Source organism: Triturus cristatus, chromosome 8 (assembly GCF_964204655.1).
Source record: "Triturus cristatus chromosome 8, aTriCri1.1, whole genome shotgun sequence".
Taxonomy (NCBI): domain Eukaryota; kingdom Metazoa; phylum Chordata; class Amphibia; order Caudata; family Salamandridae; genus Triturus; species Triturus cristatus.
The window spans coordinates 867,488,281-867,508,728 of NC_140591.1; the positions used below are offsets into that span (position 1 = coordinate 867,488,281).

Here is a 20,448-nt window from a genome sequence, read left to right on the forward strand (position 1 = left end):
GAAGATATCGTCTTCGAATAAAGCAAATTGAAGATTCAGCATTGGATACAGCCATCATCATTTCTTGGAAATATTGCAAGATTTCTGTTATTAGATGAATTTTTGATTTCATAAGTTGACTTAATTAAAGGTTTCTGATTAATATTTAGCTAATACACTCACCATTTGAGTTCTCAAGGTAGTGCCCCATCTGTCTAAGACTTGGCTCCTAGTTTTGCTTTTTCAACTTTTAGAAAGTTGGCATTTTCTTGTCCTAATCATTTTGGGGCCTACAGTCTGTGTCCTGGGGCACATGACTAGGTGTAGTTGGCAGTTGGCTTTTGTGTACCCCTCCCAGACAGTGTCACAAAAAGGGACTGGCTGTTTGTAAAATGGGCCATCCTGACAAGATGGGCGGGCGGAGCTGTCACCTACCACACTTACATTTTGAAGGAACTGCCTCAGCACACCAACAAGGACTTCACACTAGCTTTTGTCCCCCGAGACATCCTGGGTCCAGGACAGGGAGGAAGGAATTTCCAGAGCCATCAGTGGGGAGAAAACTCTATAAGTGTTTCCCACTTCAAAGCTGGAACCAGGTATAATATTGGACCCTGAGACTCTCTCTTCAGAACACTCCTGGACCTCTGGATACTATAGAAAAATAACTTCCCTGCTGTCAGAGGACTACACTGCTGCTGGTGGCCTGCCCTGCTGTCTGAGAAGGAAGACTGGACCTGTTGCCTTTATCCCAGGCTACCTGAGTGACTCAAAAGGGTCAGTTGGCTGACCTCCTGTCTAAGCTACAGGGACATAACAAGCTCCAGAGGCCTCCTTGCAACTGCCCAGCTGATCTGCTGCAACTGAACCTACCTGGGCCTGCAACTGGACGTGCCTGAGCCATGCTGGACTCTTCAAAAGTGAGTCCTTGATCCCCAAGTGTCCTGGCCCTTGGTTGACATCAGGGTTAAGTCCTCTGAACACAAAGGAGAAAGCCTGAAATTTTGGCCTGTTTGCAACTGTGAGCGGGCCTGTTACTCCCGACTCTTTGCATGATCTACACTTCGCGCTACAGCATAGACAGCCCAGTGTGTCTGCCAATGCAAAGCTTCAGCAACGACCATCCATGACGCCCAACAGGATCTTGACTCTACAGCGGCGACCATCTGTAATGCCCGGCCTGCTCTTTGCACTATAGCGATGATCATCTACGACATTCTCCTTATGGCCTCCTCCACCACATACTGGACTTTTCACCCCAGACTTTGAGAACTTTTTTAGCCGGTCTAACCTAGTCTCTGTATTCAGCTCCCACTTCATCATGGTCGGCCTAAACTGGTCACTTTCCACCTGATCTAGTATGACCAGATAACCCAGATAAACACGTGTGGCGCTTTGTGCTTTTAGACACTATCCTTATCTAAAACTCTGAAATTGCATATCTTCTGTTCGACTGATTGGATTTTTTCATTTTGGTGTCAAATAATTTATTAAATCTTGCTCTATTTTCCTAAATTCGTGTGGGATTTTTCTTGTGTTGTGTTTTCACCTTATTACAGTTTGTGGGCTGTATAAATAAGCAATCTTTTGGATATTTCTCGGGTGATTTGGGCGATGTAGAAATACAAAAACATAACAACATAAATACTTTACGCAATGCCTCTAAGTTAAGCCTGACTGCTTGTGTGCCAAGGTAGCAGAGGTTTAGGCACAGGTTAATTTGATGACTTTTTGTGGTTTATGCGGACAGGGATTGTGGCTGTTGCTTGAGTATGGTTTCACCCTCTCAACCAATAACCCAAATTCTCACACAGAGAATAAATACAAAGTAACATAAATTGCAACACAGCCTCAACATCTCTTGGCTTGCGATTATAGATAGTTGTTCACAATTCTTTATTCAACCAGTTATTGATATTGTAGTATCCGGCTGGATACGTTCTAGTGTTTTGCTCTCCTGTATCACACACTAAACACCCACCCACCAGAGGCGTCACCAGTCAGGTGACCCTGACAATAAAAGGGGCCGAGCGCACGTGCTCTGGGCCAGTTATCCACCCTAACCAGCCGTGTCTGTGTACTTCATTATTAGAGTATGTGGGCCTAGTGCCCGCCAACTCTACATTGGTCACGAGGGGGCTGTGCCCATGCATGCAGCAGCACAGCAAATGGAGGAAAAAGGGGGAGAGAGCTGCCGTGCGAAAGGCACCCCCCTGCGAGGAGACATGTGAAAAGCCCCGGGCCTAACGTGAGTTGGAGAAGGTGATCGGGAGCCCACCCCACACCTCATGTGCCTGCCTTAATCCGCCCCCTGCGTGGAGGCGCCCGCAGGTGTGGTAGATCAGTGTGGGAGAAGTGCGAGCCGAGCAGAGCCAGCGAGTGTGGAAAGTGTCATGGGTCCATGGCACGCTGAGAAGAGTGCCCTGAGCAGCGGTAGGTCCACGGGAGCCCACCCTGCATCTGAAGACGAAGGTGAGCCCCCTGCGAGAGAGAGTGAATGGTGCCTGGTAGAGGGCTGGCCGTTCCCAGCGCCAGCCAATGCCTCAGCGCGGCGAGTGAGAGAGGCTGTGGCAACTGCCTCGGGTGCGGGCACAAGCGGAGCCCACCGGCGACGTAGAATGAACTGTGCCCGATGGAAAAATAAACCCAAAAGTAAGCAGCCCCGGGGGTAGCGTGGAAGAGTTTCGCACTGGTGGTGCCAAGTTTCAGAAGCCTATTGGACCTGACGTCAACAATAATTCTAGTATGAGTTAACGTTAAATCTGGCTAAACTTGGAGCGGCCGGTTCCCTAACACAAGAAAATAAATCCTTTCCTCTCTGTTTCCCCTCGCTATTTCCAGGAGCTGTAATATGTAAATGTGATAAATAGATGGGTTGGTATAATCAGAGGCGATAAGGAAATCTACAATTGAAAGCCTCTCTGACAATTATCAGAATCACCAGGCATCATCGTTTTAAACAAATATACTCCGAATATTTTATTTACTCACTGAAAACTGTTTTTTTTATAGAAACGTCTACGAGATGTTTCTAAAAAAGTAAACATAACACAGGGATGGGCTTTAAAAGTTTGCATTTTAAGTGTAATTGACATTTTCAGACCAGCCCACGCGACAGTTGGTCAGCCACCTTCGCAATGCCCTGTTGACCCCGTCATTTACTGGCTGGATCCGCTCAATAGACTGACACAATGTGTGGTTGAAGTTTCACAAATCGTCAGTGATGGCATTTTGCCTGAGTTTTGCCTTTTGTAGGCCAGCAGGATGGGTAGAGGAGGCATCTTCCATTTAGAATCCATTGGGTGCATTTTGCTCATGAGCAGCAACATCCGTCAAACGACAGGTGTTTCACTGCGGAAACCATCTTGAAAACACGTGTCCCACTAATAGAAATACATTCCCTATGAGAAACAAATGCATACTTGAACTATGAGCTAAATAAATATGTTAGGGCAGAGTGTGTTATATCTTATTTTGTAAGAAAATCATTTTGTTCTAAAACGATAAATGAAACCCCCCAGCGTGATTTTATTGAATAGTAAGACCTGAATTTATATTTTCTTGACTGCAAGCTGTTCAGTAAATAATGGAGACGCAAAATGTACGCATCCGTGTCTTCATTGGAATTTTTCTTCACACTAATACACTCAATTTGCACAAAAATGTATGTGTGGTTGTTGGCAATTTAAGGGCGATGTTTTATGTACACCATCAAAACCCTCCAGAACTGTAAGCTCATTACAGTGCTTTCTTTAGTCATCCTTTCTCCCATCAATCAAGAAGCCCACAGTGCACTATGAGTAAGCTTAACTATGACCTGAGACTTCGCCGCCTCCTCAGCTTCGCCCTTTGCTTTGGCAAATCCCGTCCCTTTTCCTGCCCGGAAGCTGACACTCATCCTGCCTTCCCTGTAGGCTGCACCCTGCTGATAGGTTGTTTATGCTATTTTGAGAGTCAGTCTTTTCTGTACAAATGGCTTTGGATATAAAACCGTGAATACTGCAGAAAAAAAGGGTGCTGTGATTGGTCGACAAACATTTGGTGGCATGCTAATGAACATTTATGACTTATCACAGATTAAGCACAGCAAACTTCTCAGAAGCAAAACCCTAGTGCAGCGCTGCTAATGCTATTCTGTAAGCCATCCACTGCTGATGCATCCCTTGACTGCCCCATGCTGCTGCCTCAGCCCATCCCCTGTTCCTGGTAGCTACTAGCGGCTCAAAAACTGTTGGCAAGGGGGTGTCGGGCCGTACATTTTGAGCACTCGTGGCAGAATTTACAATATTCCAGAGTGCACATTCCTTTGTTAAAATCCCAGCTGATGCCCCCAGTCCCTGGCTGTGACATTGCTACCACCCCCACCCCTCCCCGGGTGGGACAGCCCTTGAAAGGGCCAATATACTATTGGCAGGCCTCTTGCTGTAAAAATAGTCATGCCCAATTTTGCGGCCCCCCATGATGTGCTGCCAGAGATCAGAATCCAGTTCCCCCCATTAATCCTCAGGGTCCCAGGCCAAGCCTCCCCTTGTGATTTGGGCCTTCTGGAAGATGTCCATGTACTTAAACATGGCCAGGCAGTGCTCTGGATATTTTTGGCAATAGCCGATGGCGTAAGTTAAAAATTCTCCAGTCAAATTCTCTATTGTGAAGGGTATCTTTGGTCACTTTGCCAGCTCATATTCTCCATCTTTTGAACTCTCCTTGGAGCGCACCCCTCTATGGAAGAGTTTAACCTTCTCCACATACTCTCCCTTCCAAATACGCTCTTTCGTGGCCAACATGAGATGAGCTCCCAACGGCTTAGTAACACCCATGCAGGATAACTTCTTTAGCGTGAGTTCTTTGTTGGCCCATCTTTCTCTTCTGCCCCCCACCACCTGCCCCTGTGATTGTGCCAGCCACCATTTTGCTTGCTGCGCTTTGATTACTATGGGCACTGTCTCGTTCGTCAGTGCCCACACCCACATCTATCATGTACTTCCTCTTATGCAAACGTTCCCTCCCCCTCCCAGCTTGCCACCCACATCCACGCCAATGGATACCATCTTTGATGCTGCTGCTATGTCCTTGGCTTTACCTGGCGCCAAGGCTGGTGCCTGTACTGTTGCAGTCTGCCTCACCAGGGGCCTCTCCACCTCCGACACCCAAGTCAGCTGCTTCTCGTTAGCCTGTAACACACTTGACATTTGTTTAGTTGAGCCCCCCAACACTCCCTGGCTCCTCATCCCGCACTCCGCCTTCTTCAAGACTATCCTCCTCATAGTCTAGTACTGTGACCCCTAGCGGGTTCACAATTTCACCCCCAACTGTGGCCTGCACACCCATCCTGGCTGGGAACCGACTCATAAGTTGAAGCCGCAGTGCAACGTGCAGCGTCCAGGGGGGCTGAAATTAACCCGTCTCTGCCACCCCACCAACACTACTTCCTTGGCCACCACAGTAGGCCTGCCAGAGCCCGTCTTAGAAATACCAGTCAAAGGGGCCAATGAGGTCATTCTGGACCTTTGTATGTTGGCCACGCAGGGATCCCCTGCCAACATCAGGTGAACTGTGCTGGGCCCAGCCCTCTCTTCCCCTTGGTGATAAGGAGCCACTCTCAGCTTTACTGAATCTGGATATCTGCGCCACTCCTGAACCTGTAAGAAAGATGACAAGACTGATGTGCTGGTAGCCTGCGCCTACCTCGACATTTCAGTTGCACCCCCATGCCCTCATACCAATCATAGTGACCTCTCTCCCACACATGGACGTCCCCCCACACCCCCCTGGGGCTGCCGAATGGCTGCGTCTATGAAATCCTCACCTTCCATTAGCTCGTCATCCCTGTCATCCTCCTCCATGCTCCGCTCTAGCATGGCCACTACTATAGCAGATGCAGGGCCCTTCCCTGACCTAAAAGTATCCCTTCTCACCTCTACAGAGTACGGCTCAACCTCCCCTCAAAGTCTCCCTCGAGGTCCCAGAGCCTGGGGCCCCTCATTGTCCCACTGAGGGACCCATCCTTCCCCCAAATATGCATCCAGCTGCGCCACCCTATCCCCTCCCCTCACTTCCTCCTCCCAGTGGCCAAATATATCAAAGCCCCCCAATCTGCTGTGTCCCTGTCGGTACCAGGGATCAACACCACCTCACTTGCATCCTGGGCACTCTCATCTGCCTAATGCAGTGTCCCAGCAGGCGGTGCAAACCTCACCACCTGCTGTTTACATATGAGGTCAGCTTCAGCCTTTAAACTGCCTTCATGGCCCCACCTCAACCCCTCCTCCCACTGCCTCAGGCCTACTGATTCCACTCTCTATGCGAGCAGCTCAGAGGATTCGGCCCAAAATTTGAGTGAGCTGGCAGCTCAGCTGATGATGACCGCTCTTGCCCATTTCTGCTCCTAGTGGCATCATATTCGCACAGTGTACATAGAGGGGCTGCTGTGCTTCCTTCCTGGGCACCAGGTGTCCCTGTGGCCATAGCTACAAAACACCGATGCCCAGGCCATGGCATCTTACCATTGCCGCTGCTTGCCCAGTAAACACCCCAGATGCGGGCATGCCCAATGAAGGCCTGGCCCAAGCCGGATGGCCCTGCTCCCATCTTAGCCATACTTCGAGGGGCCACTCTCCTGGACAAAGTGTGGTCTCTCCCACTTACCCCTGCTTCTGCAGACAATGCTGCCAGCCACTTTCGCGGCTGTGAGCATGCTACCACTGCCGCAGCCACACCCGCCAATGCCTGCCATGCTGGGGGAGCCGCTGACGCCGCGGCCTCCCCTCTGACCACAATGTCAAGCCTTAAGAAGCCACATTGCTTTCTCGGCTCGTGCACCAGAGGACTTTGCTCAAGGAACACTAAAACTATGCCTATAAGTATATAATATTCTCACTGAGAGTGAAAACACCAAAGACAATGAAAAATTCCAAGACAATTGCCTGAGCTTGGCTGGTCCAAAAAAGGAGATCCAAGATCCTCTAAATATTCAGATGCATTTCTCAATGATGTGCATCTCACTTGACATTGTTTTTTGTTTCACTTTTATGCAGCAAATTTTCAAACAGAATATGCCACTTTGCTGATTCTCTGACCTGCTGTGCCGAAATTCGTACCTGTACCCTTATTATATTTGTTAGGACTTATTCCGATGTTTTATTCCCACATACAGATCAGTATAAATCCACTAACTAGACTCAGATGGCACAAGATTTGAATTACAAAATGCACATTTTAGATGGAGGTGCTTAATTTTGGTCAATAAGAGAACTGAAGACGGAAATAAGCACATTTTAAACAGATTTACACAGGACTATACAATTTGTTCATGCAAATGTTGAACCTGAAGTTCCAAACTTAAACATATGGTGAAATGCAAAGACTAGAGAGACAGAGCATGCTTCTTGCTTTTGAATCTGAAATTTACTTTCAAAATCCAATGTACGGAGATCTTATAACTATTTTTTTGTGGACATTTTTCCAACACAGGGGGTTGTCTGTCGGTAACATAAACATAAATAGATGAAACATAATGACTCGATTCTTTTAAGCTTCCTATCTCTCTAGCTGGCAACTAACTCTGTGGTGTAAATTCAAAAATAGCCTCTTTCAAAGTGGAAGGTCTGTTTTTAACCAAACTGTCCTCCATCTACCTGTAGGCTTTATTCTGATACAGCAAAACCAAAGGGGATGATGGACGGAGTGCTGAACATTGCAAGCACTCACCCCCAGTCAACCGCTCTGGGTTTAATCGATCATCACTCTGCCACCCCAGTTCAGACATGGCCATATGCAAATCAGTCTGACCCTGTGCCTCATGGGAACAGTCCAGCCCGAACTGCCAAGCACTGGCCAGTTACAGGGACCCAGGTAGACCAGCTGAACAAAGTCCCGTTCAATCATATCTCCCCATGAGTGTTGCCGATCCTCACTGCGACCGCGTCTCAAACTTCTCACTCACGCAGTGGGATCAGGGGCACCCCCCCAGGTCAGCAATCCCTCACTTAGGTCGCGGTCCTCCGCTGGATCCAGTCATATGGAAGCCACTTGATCGGGATCCTAGTGGCTGCATGGCACCACCGCCATCTTGGCCTCAATCCGCGGGTCCGCTGTTGCAGTCTGGCAATGGACGCCGCACCTATCTGCTCAATGAAGGTCTTCCTGAAGGGTCCGCTTATTTTCGCTCGCTTGGCACCGGCATTCCGGGATGTTTCCACCGGGTGCAGTGAAGCGAAATGATCCGACTCGCTGGGCTCATCGCAGGGCCAATTGGAAATATGTCCTTGCGGCCATGATGGCTGGCCACGCCCCTGCACACCCACTTTTATCATATAACTTGGGAATTGATGTTTTGAAAACACACAGAGCGCAGACGTACTTGCAGAGCAAAGATCCTGAGAGGCGAGAGCTGCAGCAGCTAAGATGTAGAACAACTACCTCTGTATGCCAGGCACAGGGTTCACCACTAATCCCAGAGATCTATTATATATTATTGTATTCCATGATGAGGTTAGGCTTAGGCAAATCTGTCATCTAATATGACCGGTCTTTTTATTGTGTACCGTCTCCTAATAATGCTAATCACATTGTTGATGTGCATATGATTTCTTATTGCAGAACAGTTTCTCCATAATAGAGCATGATAGTTTCAATAAATATTGTAAGCTTTCTTTGTGTCTCTTTTTATTTATTGTGGACATGTACGAGTGAGAGAACGAAAGATGATGACCTGCTACCGTGATCCCTGAGAGGGCCAAGAGTGTTGTGCTCTTGGGTGCCAAATCACTTGTGTTTCTGGAAAGGTTAGGAGGGCAAGTGAGGCACTATTAGCTAGTTGGATATGGGGCGATAGGTACTGATGTGGTATGATTACTCTATCCCTACATAATGATGTTCTGTGGTCCCAGGCAAGTTCTGTTTCTAACCAGAATCTCTGCAACACTTTAATTTGCTTTGATAGAAAATGATACAAGATTACCCACCTGCCTTGCTCCGTCTTTTTTATGTTGCTCTCCCTTCATTCTAAATACATTCCCAATCCAATCTTGAACCTTCATTTCCTGACCAAACCGACACCACCTTACCTGCTCAAACTTGCCCCCTCACACCTCAAAACCATTACCATATTTATTCCTTTTCAATTCTATTCGCGTTACAAACCATGGGCCCAATTCACAAAGCTCCAAACATTTAAGTTTACGACTTTGAGAATTCACAAAGGGCATTTACAAGTACTATCGTTATGTCTGCACTCTGGCTGGATCTCCTCCCCGAGTGCGGACATAAAGATAGTAGTGAATCAGGCCCAGCATGTTCTTCACATATAATCCTTCCATCAATGGGCCTACACAAACATTAGATATCAGTGTCTTGTCTGTGTATTTCTTCTTCTGGGTATCCTAGTAACTCTTTTCTCTATATCCTTTCAACACAGGTTCTGCATGTTTTCTGCATCCCCTTTTAACATAAGTTCTACATGTGTTTGTGGCAGTTTTGTATTCTGCTCGTACATATTTTTGAGATTTCTGTATCCTACACCAAAATGCCCTCCTACACACTTCTCATGTATGTGTTCTGTGCATACACACGATTAATTAACTGTATACAAATTCAGGGTACCCAGACTCTCTGTACAGATACCTCCCAATATCTCTGTGCACTCAGCATATAGTATGTTGCATATATTAGCTTTGCTTCCCAATAGTCAAACGTTTTCTCCCAATTATTAGAGCTGCTCAGAAGAGGTATGGTTGACATGTGGCTAGTCCACCAGTACAAACGTTGGGATAGCGTTTACTGTGGGAAAACACTTAGATAGCTAAAGAACATTAGAAGAAAGTAAGAACTGATGACTACAAGATGGCAACAGTAGATACATGAAAGTATTGTATGCTTCCATGCCAAATAACAGTCTGCAAGTAAGTTCCCACCTTATTTTTTCACATCCTTACTGGTATGAAGAAGGCAAGATGACAGAACTCATACAGAGGCTGTTGAAAATTATAAAAATATGGATAGGACACACACACGATACCACATTATTTTTAGTCCCAAAGATAATTTCATTGATTGCTGCTTTAATTTAAATGTGTATTTATAATGTATTAAAGAGGTCAACCCGTGTCAATGGCTTATTTTTAACAGATAAACAATGAAATTGAGCAGGTGACCCAGAGGCCCGTGAAGTTGATCGCAGAGCAGATGGTTGAATTCAGCATTTACCTTCCTGGAGAAAAATATAAGGTGGAGCTGAGTGACAAGTCCAGTGCGGAGTATCAGGAACTTTCCAAACTGTTTATTTCTCAGGTATTATGTTCTGCTTTTCATTTGGTGCATGTTTCAATTCCTGCAAGTGACCACGCTAAGCAAACAACTATGACACTGGCTGAGAAGTGGAGGTGGATAAGGCATGCTTGGCTACAGATACTGGTGTTAGACCATATCATGCCACAATCTCCTTACAGTGCTACTTTACCACACTGTGCTTACTGCCTTATAAGACATTAACTCGCTTATATGTTATATCATGAATTCCAGTTCCATCTTCCAAATTCACAGAGGTTGTTTAATCTACTGCATTTTCGCCTAAAATGTAATTACATTAGGAGGCCAAGAGAGAATGGCGGGCACTGAGTACTTTAAAAATGTAGCCAGTCAATTACAACAATTCAGTTCGTAACAGTTCCATTTCATTTACCTCTAACATTTGCACAATAAAAAACGTAACATTTAAATCAATACTAAGACTAACAGAGACTATTCTCCTTTTAAACTATAGTATGTTCCCTCACTACTGTTGAATGTATCTCACTAGAAGTGATGAAATGCTACTGTCCTTAAGAAGCAAAATAAGTGTGTGTAAGGAAGGGAGGCAAAAGAAATCTTTTCTTTTAAAGACGAGAACCCTCACTCACCCAAGGGTGACATGCTTCATCATTGGGTCCCCTCTTGCACACTGTAACCGCAAGGTATACAGTGTGGGCTACAACTCTCAAAAAAGGGACAAGAGAGGAGCGTGAGGTGTTTTAATGGGGATACCAAAGTTGACAGGGGGAGTAAACTACTGTTACCAGTGCTGCCTTTACTGATACTACTGTCATTACTGCTGATGTGGTGTCGTCTGTTGCTACTAGAGCTAGTTTCCCCAATAAAATTAATATATCCTTCAACAGCTACTACTAGTGGCAGTGTTATTTGTCTTATAATAGTAATTGTAATAGTAAGAGTGGTTTACCAAGTATGAATACAAATACCAATATTAACACTCTCATTCCCCATATTATAGTTGCTAGTATTATTAGTAATGGCACCACTACTCTAGGAAATGCTGCTGGCAGTAGTATTAATAATACAACCAATACTATCAGTACTTCTCTTGTTACTACCATTCATAATACTAAGCAATATATTACTACTTACAATGCTGCTGCTACTACTATAAGTCTTTACTTATACGCATATGCGGGGATACGAGACGATGGGCCCGCCCACTTCTGAGCCGCCACAACCAAAGTGCCGCGCTCATCGAACCCACCCAAGCTAGCGGTACTATGACGGCTTCCACAAGGACTTGCCCGTGCCAGCATCTGTGCCTATTCCTGCTGCCGGGACTGAGCCAGAGTGGCATGGGGCACCGTGGCCCGATACCTCATGGTCCACCAGCAGATGTGCCTGGCCTCTGTTGTTGTTGTAGATCTCAACTGCCACAGGGGAGATCTCTGCTCCCTGACGAGAGCGGGCTGGAAATATCATTGCTCCAACGCAGCAATATAGCCTCAATACTGCACATCATCTTGAGGTGAGGAGAGGTAAGTGAAGGGCAAGAAGAAAAGAGGAGAGCAGGAGCAGCAGTGAAATGCCCCTTGTTGGGGGGCCACAGAGCAGGTCAGAGTTACCAACTGCCAATTCCCACCTAGCTTCTGGCCATGTCTCCAGCCCCGGTGGCTAGCAACAGCAAGGCAAAAGAAAGCAGAGGCAGCTGCCTACAGGGCTTGAGGGCTACGGTGAGTGGAGGCGGCCGGTATTGGTACTGGTGCGGTTTGCCCAGCATGTTATCCCCTCATTGCCCCTCTTCTCTCACTCCTTCACTCACACACGGGGGTCAGAACCCCTGAACCATGCTTGCGCCCCCCCCCCTGGCAAAGTCAGCAAAGCTATCACAAGAAGGACCAATACGGGGTGAGGCGGCGCACCCAGTAAAAGACAACAGACAAAGCTGACCAGCAGTCCAGCTGGATCAAGGCCAGGTATAACTCCTCAAGAGAAACCCAAAAGGGGCTGAAAAAACAAGTGGTGAATCTTAAGGAACTTGAAAGCACCCAAGTACACAAAACAAGGGATCACCAGTGACAAAACTCTCAACACACAGACTCAGCAAAGAGCCGAGGGTCTGTGTAATACAACGAGGGCTCACATGACAGAGTACTGACCAACCCTGTCAATGGCACCACCACTAATTGCAACAGCCACAATTAATCATGAGGTCAGGGAGATCGATAAATTCACCACAGCACAGAAGCAAATGGAAGAAACGTATTGCCTGTGGACCACCACTTGCAAACGTCTGTGAAACCGGGGACTCCGATGGCCGCCAAAAATAACCACCAAGTTTCAACTTTAGAAAGACTACACCAAACATGGGGCTGCCAGTCCCATTCACACCGACCATATTCAGCCAAACAAAAGTACAAATCTCCAATCAGACACCTCTTAGCAAATCTCGAATAGCGCCAGCCCCTCCACCTGACAATGGTCATCGTGTCCAACGACACTGGAAGTCAACGACTGGGAACTCCAGACCACCTAGAGGAAGCTGCATTGGACAGCCCCAGAGTCAAGACTGGAGCAGGGTCCTAAGGAAAACAGCTCAAACAGTCCAGTAATAGGGTACGAAAATTGACCCAAGCAAATGCAAGCAAATCTGAGATCTTAAATTGGAGCCCCCGCCAATCAGCGTGCCAGCCAACGGGCTGCACGGCAGGGTTCAGCTTAGGAAGAAGCCCCCCCAAAATCGACAAACTATTTAACCCATTAGGAGGTGGAGGAAAGCTCAAGAAGGCCAAATAGCAGAGGAACGGCTGACACGGCTCAAAACGGCTCACCTCCCCAGCAAAGAATGCTACAAATGCAGAAGCAGGAATGGAATTCTCTGACCTAACACAAGAAGAGTGGAACGAACTGCTGGCTTCTTATGTGTCAGAGAAGGATCATAAGCGCTCAACAGAGGATACAGAGGGAACAGAGGAGACTCCACCATCACCCAGGGGTATGTCCCCCGGAAACATGATAAAGCAATCGAACCAGTCGCATAACAGCATTTGGCCTTCCATGTTAAAGACCATTCAATCAATGGTCGATGCCTTGGTATACCACTCAGTCAAAGTGGACGTATAAATTAAGGTTTTGAACACCGTAGCAGCCCACATTGCTGGAATTGACTGCAAAATTGCCTACCTGAATAAGATAATCAAAAGGGTTCAAAATAAAACAATGAAACTTACCCCTAGGTGCACATTCTCCCCAGACCTGGAGAAGCAGAGCACACTACCCGAGTTCCTGGAGGGGGCAATTGAGGATTTAAACGCGATTAACAATCCAAAAGCAAACGTAGAACCATCCTCACGGGAGATATGCAATGCTCTAAGCAGGGACACCATTGTAATCGAGCAAACACAATCCACTGTGGATGGTCCTGCAAACAAAATCCACAGTGGATGAACCTGCACAGCCCCTCCCAAAATATTGGTCCAGCTCAATCAGGACCCCAAAAACAGGAAGCCCACCCAAAGAAGGCAAGGCAGTGTGGATAAGGGCAGAGACTAAGAATGGAATAGCTTCAGAGATAGCCATCAGAAGGGACAAACTTATGCAAATTCAATCATCCAGTAAAGAAGAAGCCCACCCCACCGCAGCAGTAGGAAACAAAACAAAATCTAAAAGAAGCCAAAACCACAAAATACATTTTTTCCTAAAAAAAACGTAGCTATGGAACCATGCCATCTTTGAAAAGCCTGGTACCAAAATTGGAGGACACAGCAGAGATCCTTCACAATTGGTTGGGGCATCTTCAGAACAAGTCACTAATGACAATATTCTGCCTAAGCCATGAAGCCCAGTCACTAAGATCCAAAGAGTCCGCACTAGTAATTCTGCATTGGTCCCAGATCATGCCCCAGAGATACACATATCAAACCATCCCGCAGCTCACTTTCAAGAAATTGTTCATAGCCCTCTAGACCCAAATGGTGATTAGGACAAGGCACCAGAAACCCCCAGCCAAGGGCTAGGCGCCTATGCTGTCGCTCACAGGGGCCAAGATAATTCTGAAACAGCAAGCCCACCAGCACCAAACCTGGGAACAGCGAATCGTGAAAGCACTCTCTCCTTAAAAAGAATGGTTCTCAACATCATGGCAGGGGATGGCCTATCTCAAACTGCCCAAGACAAAGAGGTGTCCCACATCAAACAGCAGGAAAAAAGAATTGACAAGGACCCTCTTGGCATGGGAGGTAACATAGAACCTCCTAAGCTAGATTATGTTCACATCATTAACAGACAACCACCTTCGAGCAGATCCATTCATTACAAATGTTCCCAAGGTTCATCTGATCCCAACAGTGACCAGGCCTTGGGAGCCATAACCTGTTTGACACCGGTAGAGAAGATCGCACCAAATAATCCCCCAAAAGGACCACCAAGTGTAACTTTGTTCCACCCAAAATATCGCTCAAATAAAAATGAAGATATTTTAAACCGAGTTAATATAATCAGATTGCTAAGGTAGATTCCCTCAACTGCAGGGCTCCCTTCAGCCGAAATTGAGTCTGTCCAGTTTATCAGTCTAGCACTAGGGCACCACTGTGACTCAATCAAGGTCACTTGGAGATCCACTGAAAGAGTTCAGACAGTCCTAAATGAAGCAAACAATTTATGGACTGTGGTGCTATGTGGAAACCTTTCCTAAACCAGGGTATCCCCACCCACTGAGGAGGTCCAAAGACACTCAGACAGAGAACACAACACTCCTCCCAATGCCCTACTCGGTCCTCAGGAATGCAAAAGGGGTATCACCATTGAAAGCAAGACAAAGGCCCCCACCCAAACACTCACACAATAATTCAACGCAGAGGGGAGACTTCTAGGAGCGAATGGGGGAGGATCACAGAAACAATCACCCAAAAGCTACCTACGATGTGAAATGACGCCAAAGAGGCATTACTGTGTCAGAGGACATCCAAACTAAGACTTTGCTCATGGAACATTCACAGCCTGAGGGACAAGCTAGCAGACCCGAAAACACTAAGATACCTCCAAGCCTATATAGTTATAGCTCTGCAGGAAACCTGAGCCCTGGAGCCAGTCTCAATCCGGGCTTATCCCATAGCCTGATCCCAGCCTTCAAGGATGCAAAATGTGTCCAAATCAATGATGGTCTAGGAGCATACCTGTTGACAGCACTTAAAGTGAGGAGCAAGGAACTTACAGCAGATTCTGAAAAACTCCAAATATTGCACCTGACACTTGAAAATAATGGGAAGGAACAGGCAGCGACATTAATAAACATCTATGCCCCACCTGTGCGCAAAGACCGAGGGGAGTTGTCGAAAAAATTATTTGAAAGCATCTTTAAAGGGGGGGGGGGGAGGATTACACCCAAGTTTGCTGCTAATAGTAACAGGAGATTTAAATATGAAATTGCTTGGCCAGTCAACACAAAATTAAGTCATAAAGGCCCAGGTCCTCCAGTGTGAAATCCCAAAACAAGCTCTGATAAACCTAGCAAAGAGGGACCCAATTGGCCAAATTTTGCTTGGCAGACTAGAGCACCTTGATTTGGGAGTCCTAAACGGCCACTTCAACTGCCCCTCAGCCCTCTCATTGTACAAAAGGAAATTCTCTAATAGATTATAGACTGTTATCCCTCCCCCTGCTAAACTCAGACTTCGCCTTTAAAATAGGACTACGTTTTGAAAGTGATCATCTTTCCCAGGAGCTGGAACTTGCCTGCAATCTGACCAAGAACAAACCCACAACAGAACCCATAGGTTCCATTTACTCGATTGATCTAGAAAGAGTTAAATGGTCCTGTGACACAATAGGGTCTTTGGCACAATAAGCTGAACATCACCTGCTACATTCTCAACAACTAAAAAGCTCAGTTAGAGAGCAATGGGAGGCATTCATCAATACCTTTGTGAAATAGATTGCTACAAAAGTAAACCCAGTTAGAGTGCAGCTCAAGCCTATTCTGTTGAACAGCAAAAAAATACATAAGGCTGGCATGCTAAAACAATTAAAGTGGAAAGTCCACAGGGCCCTTTGAATAATCTGCCAGTCTCCACTTAATTAAACACATGCCACTAACCTGAGGGCTACCGAATAGGAATTCAAACAAGCAATATGGATAATTAAGAGGCAAAATACAGAGACTTTCTGGGCTAACTCATCTGGGAACTTATGGACCACAAGTTGGCGTATGCTAAAAATGGCTTCGCCCTCTTTGGAGTCAGTTAGGCGTGCGCTCCCGTAGACAAGCCATGTTGTCCGACCTCAACTCAACCAGAGAATAATCTGAGCTAAACTCATCTGGGACCACAACTCTAACATGTTCTAGAAAATGGTGAATGCCCTAAAAAACCCTGCCCACTGCAGATCAGAATCCAGCATCTCAGAAGAAGCCTGGACTGTCTACCTTTATGTTCACTTCAACTCGCAAATTGACACAAATGCAACCTTGCAAAACACTTGGGTTGACTACTCGGAGGGAGCTGAACTAGTAGCGGAGCCAATGTTGGTTACAGGCAGCACGTCCATCATTGCTACCAATGAGGTACTCCGGCATATAGCAAAGGGGCGAATTACAGTAGCACCAGACGCAAATGGTATCCCCACAGGTCGTCTATAAGACAGACCCCACAAAATAGGCTGAAGCAATGGTGCCACTTTTTAATCATGTTTTAACAGGAGCAACGATCCCAGCCATATGGAGAGGCCTGATAATTTCTCCCATCTTCAAAGGAGGCAAAAAACTCGAGCCAGGGAACTACAGGTTAATACCACTCATTGATAATAAGGGGAAATACTACGCCAGAGTCCTACTTAAGCATCTCAGCGATTGGGCCAACTTGAACTCCATTATTCCTCCCAACCAAACAGGCTTCACAAGGAAAACAGAACCATTAAAAATACGATGGCTATCTCACTGATCTTTAACTCCTCCAAACTTTTGAAAACTTCCTCTCTACCTCTGATTTATCAATTATCAAGCTGCCTTTGACTGTGTAAATCGCAAAAGGCTCTGGGAAAACTGGTGTATCCCCCCACTTCCTTTGAAAGCAATTGGAAACCTATATTCCAATACTTGGGTTAGAATCAAGCTGGGGACAGGAGCCAATCTATCCAGTGCCATTCCAAAAACAAGCGGTCTCAAACAGGGGTGCGCTTCTGTAGACAAGCCATTTTGACATGCCTCAACTCAACCAGAGAATAATCTCCCGCACTGTAAAATGCCTCCAAGGAGTAGAGAGGGCCCTGAAGACGGTAAAAGCCATTTAACTGCCACTAGGACACAAACCAAATCACATCCCCTCCTGCAAAATGATTCTGTGGACACAACATTTTAGCTGAACCATAAAGTTTTTAACTACCACTTTCTCTTAACAACTTGTTTTACGCTTAAGAAAATATTTTTCTACTGTTCACCTTTGAGCTTGCACTTTGCCTACTGTTTTAAAATGTTTTTAAATGACATATATATTTTGCACCAAGACTTTTGCACATTGTAATGATTCTAGTTAATATAACATTAAAATTTGGAAAAAAACGTATTTTTCCTACCAGTCATTTTGAAGCTGCTACTCATGCTAATACTAAATTTACTACTGCAGTGAAATGATAGTCATAATACTACTACTGGTGTCACAACTAGTTTTCCACCACGATCAGGCACACGCATCAAGAAAAACCTTTGCAAGTCCTTAATTGCGATTATTAAGGAATCGCAATTAAGGACTCTCAAAAGCCTATGCATGTAGGAATCGCTATTAAAATAGCGATTCCTAAACATTCCTTAATTGCGACTCGCAAATTGCGAGTCGCAATTAATGAATGGCTTCCCATTGATTCCTATGGGCCTACAGGCCCATAGGAATGGATAGGAAATTGCATGTGCAACTTGCGAGTACCAATAGGTTTTCGCAAATTGCGCATGCAATTTTGAGGGTGCAACAGGGTGTCATTTGGACACCTTTGCACCCTCGAAATTGCATGCGCAAATTGTGATGTGCACCCATGTTGCAAACACACATGCCCCAAGGGCATGTGTGTGTGTAACCTTGAAAAATGCTCTTTAGTGCATCTTTCAAGGTTTTTGCAAAATACAGACCAGAGTAATTTCTCTGTATTTTGCGTCCTGAAATAGCCAATTCGCTATTTCTAAGTGCTTCTAGCATTGCATTTAAGGAATTGCAAATTGCGATTCCTTAAATGCAATCGCAATTTAAGAAATTGCAATAAGTTGCGATTTCTTAAATTGCGAGTGCCTAACACTTTAATGCATCGCAAAAGGCCTTTTTGCGGGCGCAAACAGCCGATCTTTGCGAATCGCACCGTTTGCGCTCTCAAAAACCTTTGATGCATGTGCCCCCATGTTTCTTTTTACTGTTCATTCTGCTGATAGAAAGTCAACGGTTGTTTTTTTAACACGTACAAAGCATTTTAAAATGCCACACTTTTACTTGTTTCATTTTAATAACTTTTCTCAAAATCTATCAGTAATTATTAGATCATTAATGAGGCCAATTGGCTCTCTAAATAAGAGAATGCTCAGTAAGTATATAAATCAACAATATATGTAATAAATCATTGTGTATGTAATCATGGTTGTTCTGTCTCTGTAATGGAGGATAACCTAAATTAGCTTCAAGTAGTTGAACAATCACACGTTCTAATCATTAATAGTATTGATTCCACTACAATATCTCGCAATTGCTAGAAGCTTGTATGTATAACATCATCTATTTCATGTGAGGTGGCCATTCGACATGCTTTTCAAGTTAATCCAGGGTGTGGTATCCTCAATACATAGAGACTACATCAGAATATATGCTAGACTTCAGCGAATCGTTAGCAGATCATGGTTCAAAGAAAATAAATTGGCACGGGCAGCCATTGTCCCTACCACTTATTGCTGATCTTGTCCAAAAGGAGAAAAGATGTCATGACATCTCATTTCTTTACTCCTGTGCTTATTAACTGCTTATATGGGGCTAATCTCAGGGCCACTGCATGTTCCACCCCACAGGAACCTTTAAAAAGATAAACATATACACACATTAAGATCTCAAACTGATGGTAAACAAAATAAGATAATCCAAAGCAAAATGCAACACGAGGGTGATGTTTACAACATTACTATCTCTTCCCCTTCAGTCATCAACAGTCATGGTAATTGTTAGAAATTTCTTCCACCTAAATTCAAACCAAACTACACACTAAAATAAGAAAATAAAAACACCTATTATGTGTGGAACCTGAGGCTTCTTATACTCTTTCTAGAGATGTGAATGTAACTTATCTTCATTATTCATCCCGAATGGAGTTATGCAACCAGCCTGTAAAATGAAATGAGACTCAAGTCTCCATAATGCAGATGTGCGAATCTCACCTGTAGGATGCTTCTGAACTGAATCTTTGCCAAAGTACCTGGTTAATGTCCAACCCCCATTGTGTGCCTCCTGGAAATATCTGGCTGTGCTGTAACTCTGATCAGTGTTGGTTATAGCCCTCCAATGTTCGAGTATACACTTCTTTACACGGAACGTTATAGAGCCTATGTACCACTACCCACATGGGCAAACTATGACGTATACTACAAAGTCAGTCCCACACTTTATCTGCTTTGGGATATGCCATTTCTTGTTCAGTCTCAGTAAAGTAATTTCCTTAACATTGTGACTGTGCTTACAAGCTTTGTTCCGGCTGCAACGGTGGAAACCCTCCGTTGTTCCAACCAATTGGTCGTTTTAGGGTGAGGTGACTATGCACTGGCATATCCTTTAATGATAAGTTCCTTTGATACATCACAGTGAGGGTTCTCCCTATTCTTTCTCCTAGAACAGAATATTTTGTGAGGATGTGCCTTCTATTTTTAGGATTTCTCTGAATTTGCCTGCTTCGCTGCTAATTGTACTTATAAACCGTATAGGTTCATTTCCCACTTCTTTTTTCTCTTTAGAACGAGGTGGTTGAAAGAGAGTATCATCTCTCTTTACATTATCCGCTTTGATACTTGCTTGTTTTAAAGCTCTATGTGGATCATTTCCAGCTTGTGATCTTTAGGCCATTTCTCCCTTGGTTTTCTGATACGCTTGTTCAGAGCTACAATTCCTTTTGGCCCAAAGACACTCGCTATAGGGAATGCTCCATCTAAAGTAGGAGGGTGACAACTTGCTGCATGAAGAATTTAATTCCCTGCTGTTTGTTTTCTGA

At 45.2% G+C, this 20,448-nt stretch overlaps 1 protein-coding gene across 1 annotated transcript in view; it reads left to right on the forward strand.

Annotated features, from left to right (window-relative positions):
- Positions 1-20,448, forward strand: part of IMPG2 (interphotoreceptor matrix proteoglycan 2) — a 771,041-nt gene that overhangs the window by 434,429 nt on the left and 316,164 nt on the right. The window contains exon 10 of the mRNA XM_085622398.1: positions 10,105-10,266. Coding sequence (XP_085478524.1) covers positions 10,105-10,266 — 162 coding nt within the window. The remainder of the gene's footprint in view (positions 1-10,104; positions 10,267-20,448) is intronic.